The following is a 16,645-nucleotide window of genomic DNA, read 5'->3' on the forward strand; positions in this document are numbered from 1 at the left end:
TCACGGTATGCACACTTTGACACACCTTTGCAAACATACTTCGAGAAGGATAGGAGCGGTCCCACTGTAACTGTTTAACCATTAAACTGAGTATTTACTCATTAAACATATTGCTCATTTATGAGTTATTCATTCATGATCGTAATTTATTTATTTAATTGCTGAAACAACCGAATAATAGTGACACACCACATGTAAGCATGCACTATAAATCCAAACTTTTATTATATTTCATTCATATTTCAGAGATCAACAACAATATGCACTCAACTGCAACTGAGATGGGTGCGGTCATATCAATGCCGTCTCAAAATTAGATAATTAAGAAGGATCAGATGAGAATCGGGGTGCAAAGATATTGGGATTACATCTTCCCGACGTTAATAATTAGACACAGTTTCATGTTCTCAGAGAATGCATCATCTTAACTGATAAAAATTGACAACAGTGAAATGCTTAGCAGAAGTTGTATAAGAGATGCTCTACATATCATTCTCCTGCTCTCGTGTTCATTCTTTGAGTCCTAGTGGACTTCCAACAGCTGAAATATGACACATATTTGCAACCTAGGTTCTGCTGACAAAGAACACCAGCCTAAAAGAGTAAACAGTATCAGCGATGTAAGCAGCAAGGTTAAAACAGGTCATGAACGTGATAACCACTAAATTATCCCAGGGACATCTAATCCCATTCTTGCAGGAGCTCGGCCTGGGATTGTTCTTGAAGCTGTACAACGGCCAGATGACCACAGCGGTGATGTACATCAACACTGCCAACACGTTGCAGACTGTCAGGACTTTGTCAAACGGTGCGGGGAAAAGAGTCAGAAGGCGGCAGATGGTAAAAACGATGACGAGCAGGGCAAAAATGAAGCAAACGGAGTATACGGCAACGCACCACTGGAGCCCTGGAAACCTAGAAAACTGGTTGTAGTCCAAGCAGATGAAGATGATGCAGGCCACGAAGGCCTCCAGAACCTTGAGGAGGCCTGGGACTGTGGACATAAATCCACTTATCTCACCAGGTTTAGCCCGGAGCAGCCCGACCTCAACGGCGTACAGGATGAAAGCCAGACAGGAAGTAACGCTCGCACCAATATGTCTGACGCAGCTAGGGCAAGTGTAGAAGACGGGATAGATGATGGATGCTGCTAGCACCTGTATGAGAGAGAAATAAAACATATAGTGTGAAATGATTCAATCTGCAAGTTACTCTCTTGCAGTTAGTTTGACTTTGTGACTTTTATTGGGCATCAACTCAACTTTTGCACACGTTTTGTTGAAAATAATAGATTTTAAGCCTAAATAAATGCTCCGTGCGGTGGTTACGCCTGTGAGGCGGTGCACAGAGTGTGAGTAAAAAACACGTGATACACTTGCAGTCTAACTGTAGGTTACAGACACACCTAAGAGAGATCTGCACTCTGAGTGCACCATTCTAGTAATTCTGTTTTTTCATAAAATTGTAGTGGTACAGAAAACAACATGACCCTAATGAAAGCTCAAGAATACAGACCTGTAACCAGTGTTTGATTTTCTCAACCATGACATCATTTCATTTTGTGTTGATGTGGATTTGGCTGCCTTGAGTACCCGTCTGTTTAGGTTTACATTATCGGTTGGAAAAAAAAGATCTTGTGTGTTGTGGTCGTTTAAAGCTCATATAGTGTATTAGTTTGAAATTTTGATTAAAATATATTTTCTTCTGTAAAAAATTGACTTTAATATTCCCAATAAGAGCAATGTCAGTGGTGAATCACTAATGTATTTCACCAATAATCTGCGACAAGTTTGTGAATTAAAAAAAGTATCTGTAGATAAAGACAAATAACAAGAGAGTAAAAAAAGGGCACACACCATTAGAGTAGCCAACATGGCAAAAGCGGTCGTGAAGTCATCCCAGGAGATGGGCAGCTTGGCGCTGAGGCTGGTGAGTTCCAGGACTAGTATGAGGATGGTGACGCAGAAGCAGAAGCACCAGGTGAACATGCACCACGTCCAGAAGGACGCAGTGCTGTGGCCCACTGATGCCACCAGGCTGAAGGAGATACAGGTGAGGATCACCTCCAGTATCCGCACCACCAGCGTCCTGATGTCCAGTGTAACCATGGTGGTTGTAATCCTGTGGTCAGTTTACTGTGGTTCTGGATAGAGCTAGATATCAATTAGGTTATCTCTTTTCACCAACTTTCCTCTTCGATCCTTATATTGTTGTAAATAGCTCCTTGGTTTTGGTCAGTCCTTACCTCTCATCCTGTTAGTACTGCCCGCATGACGACAGTAAGGTGAATGTGAGTTCTTTGGCCTCTCCCTTCACGCCCGTTCAGACCTCCCTATAATGGCCGCTAATCAAACATCTAATGCGCAAGTGCATGAGCTCTACGGGGGGTTTGTGTAGGAGGACAGTATCTGTGTGTGCTCATCGGTTGTGTGCAAGGTCAATAAAATAATTCAGATATTTTACAGCAGTTGTGATCAAGAGGAACTCCACCTTATGACACAGCCATACTTCACAGTATTTGTCATCTATCATGTTTGCTAACTTAGCGGCTTGCCTACACATCAATAGTTGTAATCTGTAAATGTGTTACAGGAGGCTGAAGAGGAATTGGGCCAAAGTAAAAAATGTGAGAAATACAGAATAGGAGATGGTATTAGTCTTCCACTGGATTTGAAATGTAGGTGTGAGATACTGCCAAGGAAAGAAGATGAAGATTAGGATATATGTTTTGCTTTTTAATACATGGACAAATCAACTATATGAGCTATACTGATCCAAATTAAAACCAGTTTACTGCCAACTGTGAACACACACACACACGCACACACCTTTTAACAAATTAAATAAATCCATTAAGGGAGTTCTGAATCAGGACTTTACCTCAAACGGATTAATAGGCTTTTGTCAGGGTATACGATGGAGACAAGTTTTACAAAAGCGATTTATCTGCAGACAAAAAATCATTGAAGGGTTGACAAAACCTGAAGGAACTTTTGTAATTTCTGATTTATTTGTGTGCATGTCCCAGTCGTGACGGGAGTATGGCTGTTTAATGCTTTCTCTATTTCGGAAAAAAAAATTGCCACATGATTCCTTGGACAAAACTACTAGTATAAGAATAGAAGTAATAATACAAACTAGATAAGAGCAATTAAACTGCTTCTGCAATGCCACAATCTCAACTGCCAGACATTTTTCCGTTGGGTGTTCCGCTTTTGTCAACACATTAGCCTACTCACTGCTTCCTTATGTCATCTTGTACAGTATAAAACACAGGTTGCCTTTATGACTAAATAAGTGAAAAAAACAACAACACACAGCTTATGCAGCTATTCTATCTAACTAGCAATCGTCCTGCTCAGGACGGGCTCTGCAATAGTAGCCCCAGTTGTTAACGTTTGCTCAAATAAAAAGAATAACAAACACTGTATTCATGATAATCGTGTATCATACTGATAGTGGACGCTGTCTAGGGTTAAAGAGAAAGATAAGTTGCTTCCATTGACATTATTAAGAGATTGCTGCATTCCACATACAGTACTCCTTGAAAAGCATGCAGGGTAATGAAACTGAGATTTGAGTACCCAGTAGCCAAACTCGACCCATCATCATTATGCGGACTTCCCCCTCGGACATCTCAGTGTTTTTGTAAAAGTGGAGCTGGAGCTATTCAAGGACAGAGTCATCAAATATCCAGTTATGACTTATGAGTAAAGGCTGGAAAGCAAAACGGCTCGAGGGGGTTTGGGTTTGGCAGCCACTGGAAGTCATCTGGCACTATTTTCTCCGCTCTCTTGCTCTCCCTGTGGATCACAGTATAGAAAGTCAGCCGTGCAGAGGTTGGTAAAAAAACAAAAAACTCAGGTTGTTGCATCAGCTCATATTTTTGCTGTTGTGCCATGCCGTTACCCTCACAAGTGCACCTGTTTACGCCACAAACCTGAAAGCTGTTCATGTATAAAATAGAAGATTGGGAAATCATAGTCAACACAATGTGAATTAATAGTCTACAGATTCTTCAATAGTAAATTGCTATCACAGTGGATTATTTTACATTAACCTTTAAATCATCCTTTCTTTGAAACCCTGACGCTGACAAGTGTCAAACTGATAAAAACACACTTCTTGTCACCTCCTATTGGACCGGAGACTGTATTTTTGATTGATGGTCCTGTTATTCAGCCCCCCTCCTCTCTTCTGTCCCTCCTTTGTCCCTTCTTCACAGTCGCTAATCTTTCACACTCAGAACACCATTTATTTAGCAGACACTTGTATAGAGATGGTACGGTGAAAGGAAACTGGAATTAAAAAAATTGAAGACACAAAGAAACAAGCTGGAGAGAGACAGATTTATCTGGTTTCTATAAGAAAGTTCACTGAAAAGACAGAGAGGAAAGAGCTAAGAAAATCTCTATTTTTGTGTGTGGCTATTTTCCTGAATGTGCTAAGCATCCCATCAAGGATCCATGAAAACTGCCACAATATTTCTCTGGCTTGTTCTTACAGTACTCCTGATCGCAAAACCTTAGTGTATTCCACACTGTACAACACTGAATCTCCCTTTACTATTGTACTACTTATTACCACATAGGTGAGAATAGTAAAAATGGGAGTAAGCCTTGGGTGTGCTTGTAATGAATCGCACATTTAATGGACATACATTACTGAAAGTTGTTTAGCTGTCTGCATAAGTCCTACCAAAAGCTGCATTCATGATACCCCTTTCATTCTTTTTAAGGTTTCACCTTTTTCTCCCATGATCTGGTATAAATTAAATTAACATGAACTGATGATGCTCCCTGCTTGGTCTCTTTTCCTGTTGTTATTATTATTGTTTTATTGCATCCATTGATAAAACATCAGTCTTGATATAGTGTTGTGTTTCTGGGCTACTTCACAACTATGAAATAATGATATAATTGAGGCAAACAGTGATTGCTGGACTGTGAAGACCATTAATCAAATCACTATTAATGCTATTTCATACCCTACTTATACGTAGCAGAAACAACAACAGAAGAAACGGAAAGATGTAGTAAAGCACACTGAAACCTAACTTCAGCAGTCACAAAGAGTATTACATGCCTGTGATACTTCAGTAACCAAGTATCTAAGTAAAAGTGCTAGTAGCTGATCCAGAAGAACACATGATAAAGACCAACTTGTCAGTATTCTTGTATGTGGCATCATGAGAGACGCTGTGTGTTCTGGTATTCCTCCTGCTGAAGTGCTTAAATGACCCCACATTCTGCTCTCTGTGAAGGAAGAAACAAAACCTAGATTTAAACATATTAATGTTGCAAACTCTGCCGACCTCCAGTGGCCATATATGAAAAATACACAGATTTATTTTCTCTGGATTTCCTCCCCACGTCCGCCTGTAATCCTGTCAGCGTTGTTGAAGCGTAGTGCATTCCAGATGTGGCGAGTAGTGTCCTTGTGATAGTCCTGTGACCTCTCAGTATCCTCAGCCATCTCCTGACTTTCATCAGGCCTTCATGTTACAAAGTTCATATGTGCTTTCATGTGTACTCATGTAGTGTGTGGAGACGATGTCAGGATCAAACAGATACTGAGGAATTTCCAGTATTGTGAAACATTGTCCTGTTTCCTTGGAACTCATAACTGAGAATGAGCTCCAGAAAAATCCTGCTAGGACACAACTGAACTTTAGACATATTGCTCTCCTCTGCATTAATTGTCATTACATTGGTATTTGTCCAAATGTTGAATTACTATAAACTCTTATTCCACTACTTTTGCTTTACATGATTCATACTGTTTTGCAATAACATGGATGTGCCAAAGGAAGTGAGTACTAATTTAGAAACTAGCAATTTGTATAACAGGGAGCAATAAAACTGATGAAACCTCTCTATGACACAACAAATCTTTTTTTCGCCTGTAAAGGCCCTCCGTATATATTATACACCCTCAGGTGATTTACTTATCAGACCTCTTGTAAGAGGTGTACAGATACATTTTTTTTTATTTAGAAGCAGCTCTAGGTTACCCTACATTTGACATATAAATGTACTGTGAGTACATTGAAGACTACTTTAAACGTGACTTTACAACACTTGAAATACTTCACGTGGGATCGTACTCAGCAAACGCACCCTTAAAAGAATTATTTTTCATAACTAGTAACTAGTATGCACTATAGGGCTCGTCGTAATACCTTGCTTACGCCAATGCATGTGTCAGGAATACTACGTTTTTATAGCCTGAGATGGATGCAAATATAATTGTAGCTAATATATGTACACACAGAGGACTGAGTAAAATGCAAAGTCCACACATTTATTGACAATCACAGCATACAAAACTGCATGTTTTCTTTTTGACTGCAATTTGCTTTAACTTGCTACAGCAGGAAGCCGTTAAAGTAACCCATCAATAGGCTTATGACAATGGTTGACAATGCCAAGCTGTCTTTTGGTAAACAATAAGAGCACTTGAATAGAGTAAGTAAGATAGTGCTTGCAATGTTAAATTAAAAGAATATGTAAATCTTAACAATATTTGACTATTATGTGACTTGTTTTGGTAAATGTACAAAAAAATGTGACATTAAAATGAAGGTATTGTGGAACCAAAGTGCTGAAATAACTCCTTCTGAAGTTAGTTTCAATAAGAAAATTACTGAAATATTGCTTAGATGTGTGTTTTCAAACTAGTAAAACAAACAAAGTGCTTTTGTAACAAAAGCAGTTATGTGAACATAACCAGGTAATGAAATACCTGTTATTACAAATACAAAAACATATAAGTAAACAGTCTTGGTTTGTGACCAACAGCAAAATGCACTCTCTTTTGGTAGCCTTCTGTGCAGCTCAACACTGTACACACATTATAGAGTGAACCTGGTGTAAAGTGGTGTTTTCTCAAAAAGAACAGTGAGGCTGGTTGTCCTCTGTGCGTGTTATGGAGGTTAGAAATGCTTTCAGGTTTCAACACAAGTTGACTCAAGTTATTGGTGAAGTCTAGCAACATCAAGCATCAATCTGAAACTACCTCCTGAACAGAGACTTAAGCCCTCTGCATTGAAACATACCACTTAAAAGAACAACGTTCTGAAACTGAAAACAATGTTCAACAAAACAAAAGTGGCAAAAAGCAGCTGAAAAATGTGGACAGCATGTAAAACCTGTGACACTCAGTAAGGTTACCAAGGTGTAGTACGTCCTTCATAAACCAACAATCTGGAAACCTCGAAAGCCTAAACAGATGGACTGATGGCAGTCCAGTTCCTGTTGGCTAAAATCTTTGTAGCTTAGACAATGTCCATTACCCACACGTTGCTTTCTAAAACTGGGCCAACAAATAATACTTTGTTCTCAGCAAACAACCCGTCTCTCTGCCCCTCTTTTCGCTGAACTCTGTATTCGTAACGCTTATTGCCGTACTGGTCATTATTAGAACAATATTGAACAAACACTTTCATATTTATTCTGTTAATTCTCTTTAGACCCACCCAGTCACATGGAGGGAGGGGAAAGAGGGAGGGGGCTTGAAGCTGGGACTACAGTCCCTCCACTACGAAAAACAGGAAATACTTTCCTCTGTCGTTCTTCCTTCTCCCCTGGCTTCACCGTGATTCTTCATACCTCACTCAGTACCAGGCTCCAACAGAGAGGGTGGGTAACTTTCTCTTTTATTTTAATAGAAAGTAACGGGTAAATCTTTTTTTTAAATGATGTAGTTATGTAACTATCTGCTGCTGTTGCGATGGTGTAAAAGTTATCAGCTGTGTGTACGAATGTGGATTTAGCTGATATTGTTATTCAACCACTGTAAAACCAAAATGGATGCAAAGAACATGAAGGTAGTGAATACATGTAAATTTTATTCAGACACACTGACCAAACAAAACAGGGCGAGGCACAAGTACGATGCTGTGGTGAATTAATATGCGTGGCTCATGTTGCTCTAATTGATTTATGATGGATTTATGATGAGAAACAGGAAGGGACTGGCTGCGCTTGTTGAGACTGATCCGCATATGTCGCAGCCTTTTTCTGTTCTCAAAATAAAGCGAAAAAGCATGTTGGTTTCCTTCACTGAAAGAGGCTCTAATGGATCTGGACAAGTATAAAACAACATTATCGATGCAAAGAGCTTTTAAACGCAAGCTCTACTGCCCCACGCCTCCCCCACTTAGCAAATTACTTCCATCCGCCTGCCAGACACCAAGGCATACTGTAGCAATACTACAGTTTGACATGTCTTTATTTCTACTTTAATACACGTAGTTTTCCCCAGTGGTGGAAAGTAATAATGTACATTTGCTCAAGTACTGTGCTTAAGTGCAATTTTGAAATACTTGTAATGTACTTGAGTATTTCCATTTTATGCCCTCTCTACATTTCAGAGGAAATATTGTACAAAATATCTGGCTATCTTATAAAATATGATGCACTCTTATAGATGAAACTCCTACTAACATTAGATCAAAGATTAGATAAAATTTGCTATCTTGACCAACTACAACAGTAAAATGGTGCTTACTCATTTATGCCTAAGTACCACTTATATAATATAATATAACACTCACACTAAATAGCCACATATTTGTCTCAGGAGATGGTAGAGTGAATAATGCAGTTGCAGTTGCGGATGTTCACGGGAGTGTGGCTTGTAAAGAGGATGTGAAACGTGTTGTTAGTGTCTAGATCCTTTTGAAATGTCAGTTAGTACACAGAGTCAAGTCACTTCCTCTTGCACGAGTTAAATCAATACATCTGATCTGATCAATCAATCAATCAACCAGTTCAATCTTTCTTAAAAACATTTTGTAGATATATTTATAACTGGAAATGTGTGTGAGGTGTCACTGTTTGCTTCTAAACCCTCTTTTGCTCTCATCCACATTTGTGAAAATGTTTTTTTTGTATCTGGCTGCATTTCTAACCAAACCTATGAAACTGTTGATGCATGCTTGGTTACAATACCACATTTAGTTTGGCTCCAGTCTATATTAAAGCTTTTCCACATCACTATCACTATGTCACGATGGAATGAAAAGTGTTCACATTTGTAATTTTTTGTGGCAGCAATAGAATACAATGTCTTACATTTATAACTAAGTTTATACTTTTTGCTTATTACCTTTTAAAGCCTGTTGATCAACTAAAGAAAATAATAACACACATTTCTCATATGCAGTAGAGATTTCCGAAGATGGAAAAACAACATGAATCAGCTCCACCGTACCCTGGACCACCTATGAACTATGGGGGTACAGTGCCACAGCCAGGTATGTACCCTCAGCCGGGCCTCTCGCCTGGAGCGCCTCCACCTGGTGTTTATCAGGGAGGTCTGTGCCTGACCCAGTTAAAAGCTGATACTGTTACCCCTGGTTCATTTTACCCATCTACGGCCTAACAACACTATTTCACACCTTTTTCTTTAAAACAAATGTACCTTTGTTTTTAATCTATGGCTGTATGACAAAAAAAAATACCATATACTGTATACTTACATACGCACTTACATGTATTTTATGCAAAGCCGATATAGATGATTTATGGAAATACCTGTTCTGAACCATCCTTTCCTGCTTTGGTAAACTGTGTTTTATTCACCAGGTATTGCTTATGCTCCGGTTCTGGGTGCTCCTGCCACAACAGGTGAGACTGTTGCTTTTGATGTTTCACAAATAAGTTTCAAATGAGTCCACGGAATCTTGGAGAAGATCGAGGTGGTGGATGAATTGCTGCACTTTCATACAGGAGATTGCTGTTTGTGTCCCATGCGAATCTAAACATAAGCAAGTAGTAGTTTTGATGCCTAAAGCTAACAAAGTACTTTTGTTGCATTTTTGTTTTGTTTTGTTTCAATTTTGTAGTCATTTTAAACCAAACCATGGAGTTCTTTACTAAACCTAACATAAAATTTTCTAGCGTTTTTTTCTGATGTATTTTTTTCTGATGTTTAAAATTGTTTCCCTCATGTATATTTTAATGCAGTTTAGATGTATGGGAACCTTATGAGACATCAGACTGCAGGTCTGAAAAGTGAAGCAAATGTGGAAATGCCTTCAACTTTTCAACCATTTCAAAAAAGGGCGAGTTCTCTGGTTGCAAAAAGAGGTCCCTACCTACCTGACCCTACTTCTCACTTGATTTATTACCTCAGTAAACATTGTAAACATGAGTTTATGCTCTCAATCACTAATGTAAAGTCTTCTTCAATACAGCATGATGTTCATTGAGTAAATTATGCTCCCAGATGCACCATTTGTCAGAAGATGTTCATGAATGCATGTTCACAGCCTGCACACACAGGAAACACAACAGTGAACATGCATTGATGGACACACATCTGAGAGGAGATATTGTTCACTGCTTCTTCTTTTGATGCACGTTCACATTTTGAGTGTTGCTTGTAGAAGACGAGTAAGGAGCAGCTCATATGAAGTTTAGGCTTCTCACATGAAGGATGTGTTGCAATTATCACATCTACATTGATATACATTACATTTTAAAGTATTTTTTAAATTAGTCTTTCCATCAATGACAGTTTCCCACTACACAATGAGAACAATCTGATGTGTCATTTACCATAAAACCCTCTATCTTTGGATGCCTCAATGACTTAAATTACAGGAAAGGGAAATTGGAAAGACAGAAAGTCATTGTCACGTTACAGTTGCTGTGCTATTGGCAGCCTCTGCTGGTCTTGCTGAGTCAGTGCAGTCAGTACATTTCATCCTCAAATCTGGTAATGACATCTAAGACTGAAAAGTCTAAACTAACAACAGAAATGTCTGACTTGCTGGCCACAACAGTTATTATTACATAATGCATTAAGAAATAAAATCATTAGTTATTACCTAAAAAAAGGGGAACTACTAACTTCCAGTTAGCTTGTACAAGTGAATATGGAGACTAAATAATATGGAGATAAAACCTGAATTTTATGTGCTGTGTATTTCTCATCCTCAGTGACTCACTTGGTAGTAACACCGGCACTACATGAAGTCCCAGGACAAACTGTGTGCCCCCACTGCCAGCAGTCAGTGATCACCAACACAGAGCACACTGCCGGCCTGATGACCTGGGCCGTCTGTGGTGGCCTCGCCCTGTTTGGGTAAAAACTTGTATAGTTTCTATCTCATAAAAAATACAAAAAAAAAATCCTTTTCCACAAACGGGTTTTAACTGGAATTTCACAATTCTCTTGGTTTTCACCTACAGGTGTATTTTCTGCTGTTGTATCCCATTCTGCGTTGAGGCCTGTCAAGATGTGGAGCATCGCTGTCCTTCCTGCCAAAAAGTCATCTACGTGTACAAGCGACTTTAAAATTGACTGTGAATGGAATATCACAACGCTTATCTGTAGTGTCTCTTACTCTACAACGTTCTTTTTTATACCGAAAGTTATAATCCGAAAGGCACTTATCCTATACTGACATCTTCACTGTCATGTTGTGACTCTGTCACCCTATGATTTGAATGCTAATGATATATATATATATCATGCTGTGTTATATACAAAACACTTTTTTGCAGCTGTCTGCTGTAGTCGTTAGTCGCCCATTTTCTGCAGCACACTAATTGGATTTTGCTGGTCAAAGGTCACTGTGACCTCATAAAACACATTTTGGCCATAACTCAAGAACTAGTTTGCCAATTATGATGATTTCATACAAATATCTAATGAAATGAAGTGATGGCATTTTGGACAGACATGGCGGTATACAATGGAGAGGTGATTACTCAATAGTTTTCGTTAAAAGGCATTTGTTCAATTCACTGTTTGGTATTTTCTACCAAGAGGATACATACGACTGAGAGATTAAAGCCATGCTAGCTGCTCTGTGGGGCTGTACACAGCGGTGCTAAATGCTCACATTAGCATGCTAACATGCTGGAAAATGCAAACATACTAATGCTTCGTAATAATATGTTCATGTTAGAGTTATGGGTGTTAACATGCTAATACTTGCTACCTGTCATTAAACACAAAGTGCAGTTGAGTCTGATGAAATGTCTTTGTTTTACAGGTGTGTGGTCATAAACTCAACAGAAACTGAAGGCTTATCTATCAGTTGCTATAGATTGTGGCGATAGAGGAAAGGTCCCGATCACAAAAGCCATTCTTCTGGGAGCCATGAATGTCTGTATAACTTGTTTTTGCATCTGATTGCAGTTATTCAAGTGGCAAAGTATAAATGTGCTTGAAGCCAACGTGTCGGTTGTGAGAGGTGAGAGGCCGCCTGAACCAGAGGTCTGTACCAGAGGGCCACTTCCACCCAAACCTCCCAAAGGCAATTAAGAGGGGGAGGGAAAACTGTAAGCGCAGGATTTGGGAAAAGAGAGAGAGAATAAATCTTTTTTTTTTATTTGTTTATATAGGCTAAGTCTAATAACCTTAAATTTAATTCATGTTTTTTCTCATGTATTTTCATATATGACATGTAGGGTAGCTTTATTCATTATATTTCATGACACAATTGTCCTTGCATCCTGCCACTATTCCCCAGAATACATATCATTTACCGTACATTCACTGTAACTGCATGTACCTATTTAGACTGATCTTTGGGGATTGCACTGTTTTTGCTATAAGGCACATTTGCATAGAAAGTGTTTGATTTTTTTGCAAATGTATGCATATTACCTAATTCAAATATGTGCAAATTCTACAGGAGCAACGAGACAGTATTTGCATATGATAAGTTAAATCCAAATTTTGTGGGTAAACTAGTTCTTACTTCAAAAATCATACATGTTAACAATGGTTTGGTTCAGGCATGGCATCTCTTTCTCACTCTCTATTCATCCTCCCAAAACACAAATAAGACCGGGTTAGAAAATAAGAATGGGACAAAAAACAGGGAAAGAGAGATCAGAGCAGAAAAGCTCTTAATGCAAAAAGCATTAAGTTGGCTACGAGTAAACTAAGAAACTGTAACGTAACTTTCCAGATATGTGATCCGTATTATTTTAGTAAACTAAACACTTTTTATGTGGAACATCACTGCACCACTGTTTAAGCTCACATCCTATCAGGTGGCAACCTACAGTTCTGAAAAGTGTATCCATTGTCGAAGTGCCTTAAACTTGCATTCTCTCTACTGACCAGCAGGTGGCGACTTCTCTTATTGCAAAAATAAGTCTATGAGTAAATTACCTTACTGCTCACCTGATATATTACCTCAGTAAACATTGTAAACATTATAAATTATAAGTCTTTGGTTTAAATCGCTAGTTTCAAGTCTTCTTCAATACAGAATGATGTTCATTTAGTAAATTATGGTCCCATTTACAGTAAAATAGGTAGATTGACAGGTCGCTACTGCTACCAGAGCCGTATTCCTTGTCACTTCTCTGCAGTCGAAATATGGTTACTTCCACTCATTGGTTGCAAAAAAGCAAGATGGCGAAATGCCAAATGCCAAATGCCAAATGCTATCCATGTTGATAATCCCCAGGATAGAGGGTCTATACAACTATGTGGTGTCCTTGATAACTATGATCTGACTCAGCATGTGACAGGACCCACCCACAACAGGGGGTACACTCTGGACCTAATCATCATCAAAGGTGTAAACATTTCCAAGGTTGCTGTGACAGATGTTGCACTCTCTGATCATTTCTGTGTTTTCTTTGAGAGTATATCTCCTTGCACACAAATGTCCAAACCGAGGTTGTGACAAAGCGTTACATCTCTGAAAACACCAGTGTACTATTTATTCAGAAGTTCTCCTCCACACCAGCCCTCTCTTGCATCTCAGTCAATGAGCTTGTAGATAGCTTAAATTCTAAAGTCAAAAATGTTATTGATACCATTGCACCCACTAAAGTGAAGGTTGTCTCGGGTAAGCAAAGATCTCCTTGGAGAAATGCCACGCTGGTCAGAATAGAGAAAAGAGAGTGTCGGAAAGCTGAGCGCATGGCGAAAAACAAATCTCCAGGTTCACTGTGACATCTATAAAGAGAGACTTCGCAATTATAATTTGGAACTTAGAAATGCAAGGCAGTCCTTCATCTCTGACATCATAACCAAAAACAATAACACGTGCCTTATTTGCTACCGTCGACAGGCTAACAAACCCTCCAGTGTCGGTAGCTGCTGAGCTCCAATCCATCTGGGCATGCAATCAATTTGCCACTTTTTTTACTGACAAAATTCAGAAAATTAGACAAGCAGTCAGTCCCTCCACACCAACCACAAGATACCGTATGTGTTGTCCCCATGTCTGAATAGCATCCATTCAAATATCATGACACAATTTCATTCAATCGACCTTAGAAGCCTGGAAGACATTATACAACATCTGAAGTCAGCCTCCTGCTGCTTGGATATTCTACCAACACACACTGCATGACCACTGATCTTTTACAAATTGTAAACACATCCCTTCTCTCGTGTCTTCCCACAAGCCCTAAAAACTGCAGTTATTAAACCACTCCTAAAGAAGGATAGTTTAGACTCCGCAACAATGAAAAATTATAGGCCAATATCAAACCTCCCATTATTAAGTAAAATAATTGAAAAAGCGTTTTTTCAAAAGCTAAACAACTTCTTGGCCGTAAATAACTGTTTTGATGTCTTCCAGTCAGGCTTTCGACAGCACCACAGTACTGAAACTGCTCTTGTTAAGGTTTTCAATGACATCCACTTAAACACAGAAGAATGGCAGAAGTCTTAATATTACTGGATCTCAGTGCTGCATTCGACATGGTCGACCATGACATACTACTAGAAAGCCTAAAAATCTGGATGGGACTCTCTGGCACAGCACTTAACTGGTTTGAATCCCACTTGAAGGACCGAGAATACTTTGTGTCTGTAGCTAATTACACATCAGAGCTGACTAAAATGACATGTGGTGTTCCCCAAGGTTCAATACTGGGGCCTCTTCTGTTCAACATCTACATGCTTCCATTAGCTCAGATTATGGAAAACAACAAAGTGTTTTATCATAATTATGCAGAAGACACACAAATCTACATAACTATATCACCAGGGGACTATAATCCCATAAAAGAGCTGAATGCATTGAATAAATCAACAACTGGATGTGCCAGAATTTTCTTCAATTAAACAAAGATAAAACAGAAGTAATTGTTTTTGGTACCAAGGACGAACGATTGAAAGTCAGCGCTCAGCTTCAATCACTGGTGTTAAAAACCACAAACCAAGCCAGAAATCTAGGTGTAGTTATGGATTCAGACCTGAACCTGAACAGCCATATCAAGACTATTAGAAATTCAGCCTACTATCACCTGAAGAATATATCAAGGATTAGAGGATTTATGTCTCAACAGGATTTGGAAAAACGTGTCCATGCATTTATCTTCAGTAGACTGGACTACTGTAACGGTGTGTTTACAGGTCTCTGTAAAAAGTCAATCAGAAAGCTGCAGCTGATTCAGAACGCTGCAGCTCGAGTCCTCACTAAGACCAAGAAAGTGGATCACATCACACCCGTACTGAGGTCTTTGCACTGGCTTCCTGTCCAACAAAGAATTGACTTTGCTGTTGGTTTATAAAGCACTGAATGGTTTAGGGCCAAAATACATCTCTGATCTGCTGCCAACTTATGAACCATCCCGACCCCTTAGGTCGTCTGGGACTGGTCTACTTTCTGTTCCCAGAGTCAGAACTAAACATGGAGAAGCAGCGTTCAGTTTTTCTGCTCCACATACGTATCTGGAACAAAGTCCCAGAAAGCTGCAGGTCTGCTGGGCCCCTCAGCTCCTTTAAATCAAGATTGAAGACTTTTCTGTTTGCTGCTGCCTTTAATTGAACCAGATTCAAGGATATTAATCAATTTCCTGCATTTCTGCATTTTATTACTGTATTTTATTTCTTATACTGCTTTTCAATGTTTTAAATTAATGACTGTTTTTAATGTTTTAATCAATGTTGTTAATTGTTTTTAAATCTCCTTTTTTCCCTCGAAATGTAATTAAACCCTTTTCTGAGCCCCACCTCCTGCTGCTGCTCCGTCAAGCTGTCAGAGCTATTAAGGAGCCCACACTCTCACTAACTGCACTCCATGAATGAATATTATCTAATTTCTGGAAAAACAGAGGACTTTATTCACTGTTAGCATGTGTATCAGTATACCTTCACTAGCAAGCGAAGCATACAAGTACTAACACGAGTTAATGATGTGCTAACATACTCCGCTAATGTTTCACTACAGGTTTGTGCGTATAAACATAACGTTTTAGAAACGTCCTTCTAACCACTCAGGGTAACAACATTTAACCAGGACTAGGTCGAAATCCACGAAACTGGCCTGAAAATGAAGAATATCTGAAATGATTTCCTGAGAGCTGATGGAGCAGAACCGGATAGCGGTTGGACCCTGGTCAGACCTAGCCAATGTCAATTTGATTGGCCAGTTTGTATCAAGTATTCATTTTTAGGAGACCAGGCTGGATATAAATACTACAATAACATGCTTGAAAATGAACATAAAAGTGCACAATACTGTAAAAAAGAAAATGTCAAGCACATTTTTCATGCTTTGATCATACAAGGTTTAGCTCAGCAGTCTACAGGTTGTTGAGAAAGTCTTCTCCGAAGGTAATCATCTGTTTCAGTGCGGTCAGGATCAGCGCATTTATATCATCATTTGTTTTGATTTCTGAGTGGTAGTTCTTCACAAGAAAGATGCAGT

The 16,645-nt window shown here is 39.0% G+C and overlaps 2 protein-coding genes across 3 annotated transcripts; one reads left to right on the forward strand and one right to left on the reverse strand.

Annotated features, from left to right (window-relative positions):
• Positions 1–201: 201 nt before the first annotated feature.
• Positions 202–2,264, reverse strand: LOC116397117 (myeloid-associated differentiation marker). The gene is made up of 2 exons (XM_031872293.1): positions 1,857–2,264; positions 202–1,157 (listed from the first exon to the last, which is right to left on the reverse strand). Exons 1-2 carry the CDS (start codon positions 2,106–2,108, stop codon positions 567–569), a joined length of 843 nt encoding a protein of 280 aa, XP_031728153.1. The 5' UTR covers positions 2,109–2,264; the 3' UTR covers positions 202–566.
• A 5,268-nt stretch (positions 2,265–7,532) lies between these two features.
• LOC116396994 (LITAF domain-containing protein-like) lies at positions 7,533–11,983 on the forward strand. Of its 2 annotated transcripts, none has more exons than XM_031872064.1 (5): positions 7,533–7,640; positions 9,169–9,259; positions 9,591–9,632; positions 10,950–11,094; positions 11,202–11,983. In XM_031872064.1, the coding sequence occupies exons 2-5, from the start codon at positions 9,184–9,186 to the stop codon at positions 11,305–11,307; spliced, it is 369 nt and encodes a 122-aa protein (XP_031727924.1). In that variant the 5' UTR covers positions 7,533–7,640; positions 9,169–9,183; the 3' UTR covers positions 11,308–11,983. The 2 variants fall into 2 exon arrangements, with proteins under 2 accessions (XP_031727924.1, XP_031727925.1); XM_031872065.1 differs by having other exon boundaries at positions 7,555–7,640; positions 9,172–9,259.
• Positions 11,984–16,645: the final 4,662 nt, after the last annotated feature.

Source organism: Anarrhichthys ocellatus, unplaced genomic scaffold, assembly GCF_004355925.1.
Source record: "Anarrhichthys ocellatus isolate YVR2014 unplaced genomic scaffold, GSC_Weel_1.0 scaffold62, whole genome shotgun sequence".
In the NCBI taxonomy this organism is placed as follows: domain Eukaryota; kingdom Metazoa; phylum Chordata; class Actinopteri; order Perciformes; family Anarhichadidae; genus Anarrhichthys; species Anarrhichthys ocellatus.

Bases quoted from the DNA above. Each gene is read 5' to 3' on its own strand.
- LOC116397117 (XM_031872293.1), bottom strand. From the start codon at position 2,108: ATGGTTACACTGGACATCAGGACGCTGGTGGTGCGGATACTGGAGGTG. The intron at 1,158-1,856 runs GTGTGTGCCCTT...TCTCTCATACAG, and splicing joins CCATGTTGGCTACTCTAATG to GTGCTAGCAGCATCCATCAT.
- LOC116396994 (XM_031872064.1), top strand. From the start codon at position 9,184: ATGGAAAAACAACATGAATCAGCTCCACCGTACCCTGGACCACCTATG. The intron at 9,633-10,949 runs GTGAGACTGTTG...TCTCATCCTCAG, and splicing joins GGGTGCTCCTGCCACAACAG to TGACTCACTTGGTAGTAACA. The intron at 11,095-11,201 runs GTAAAAACTTGT...TTTCACCTACAG, and splicing joins GGTGGCCTCGCCCTGTTTGG to GTGTATTTTCTGCTGTTGTA.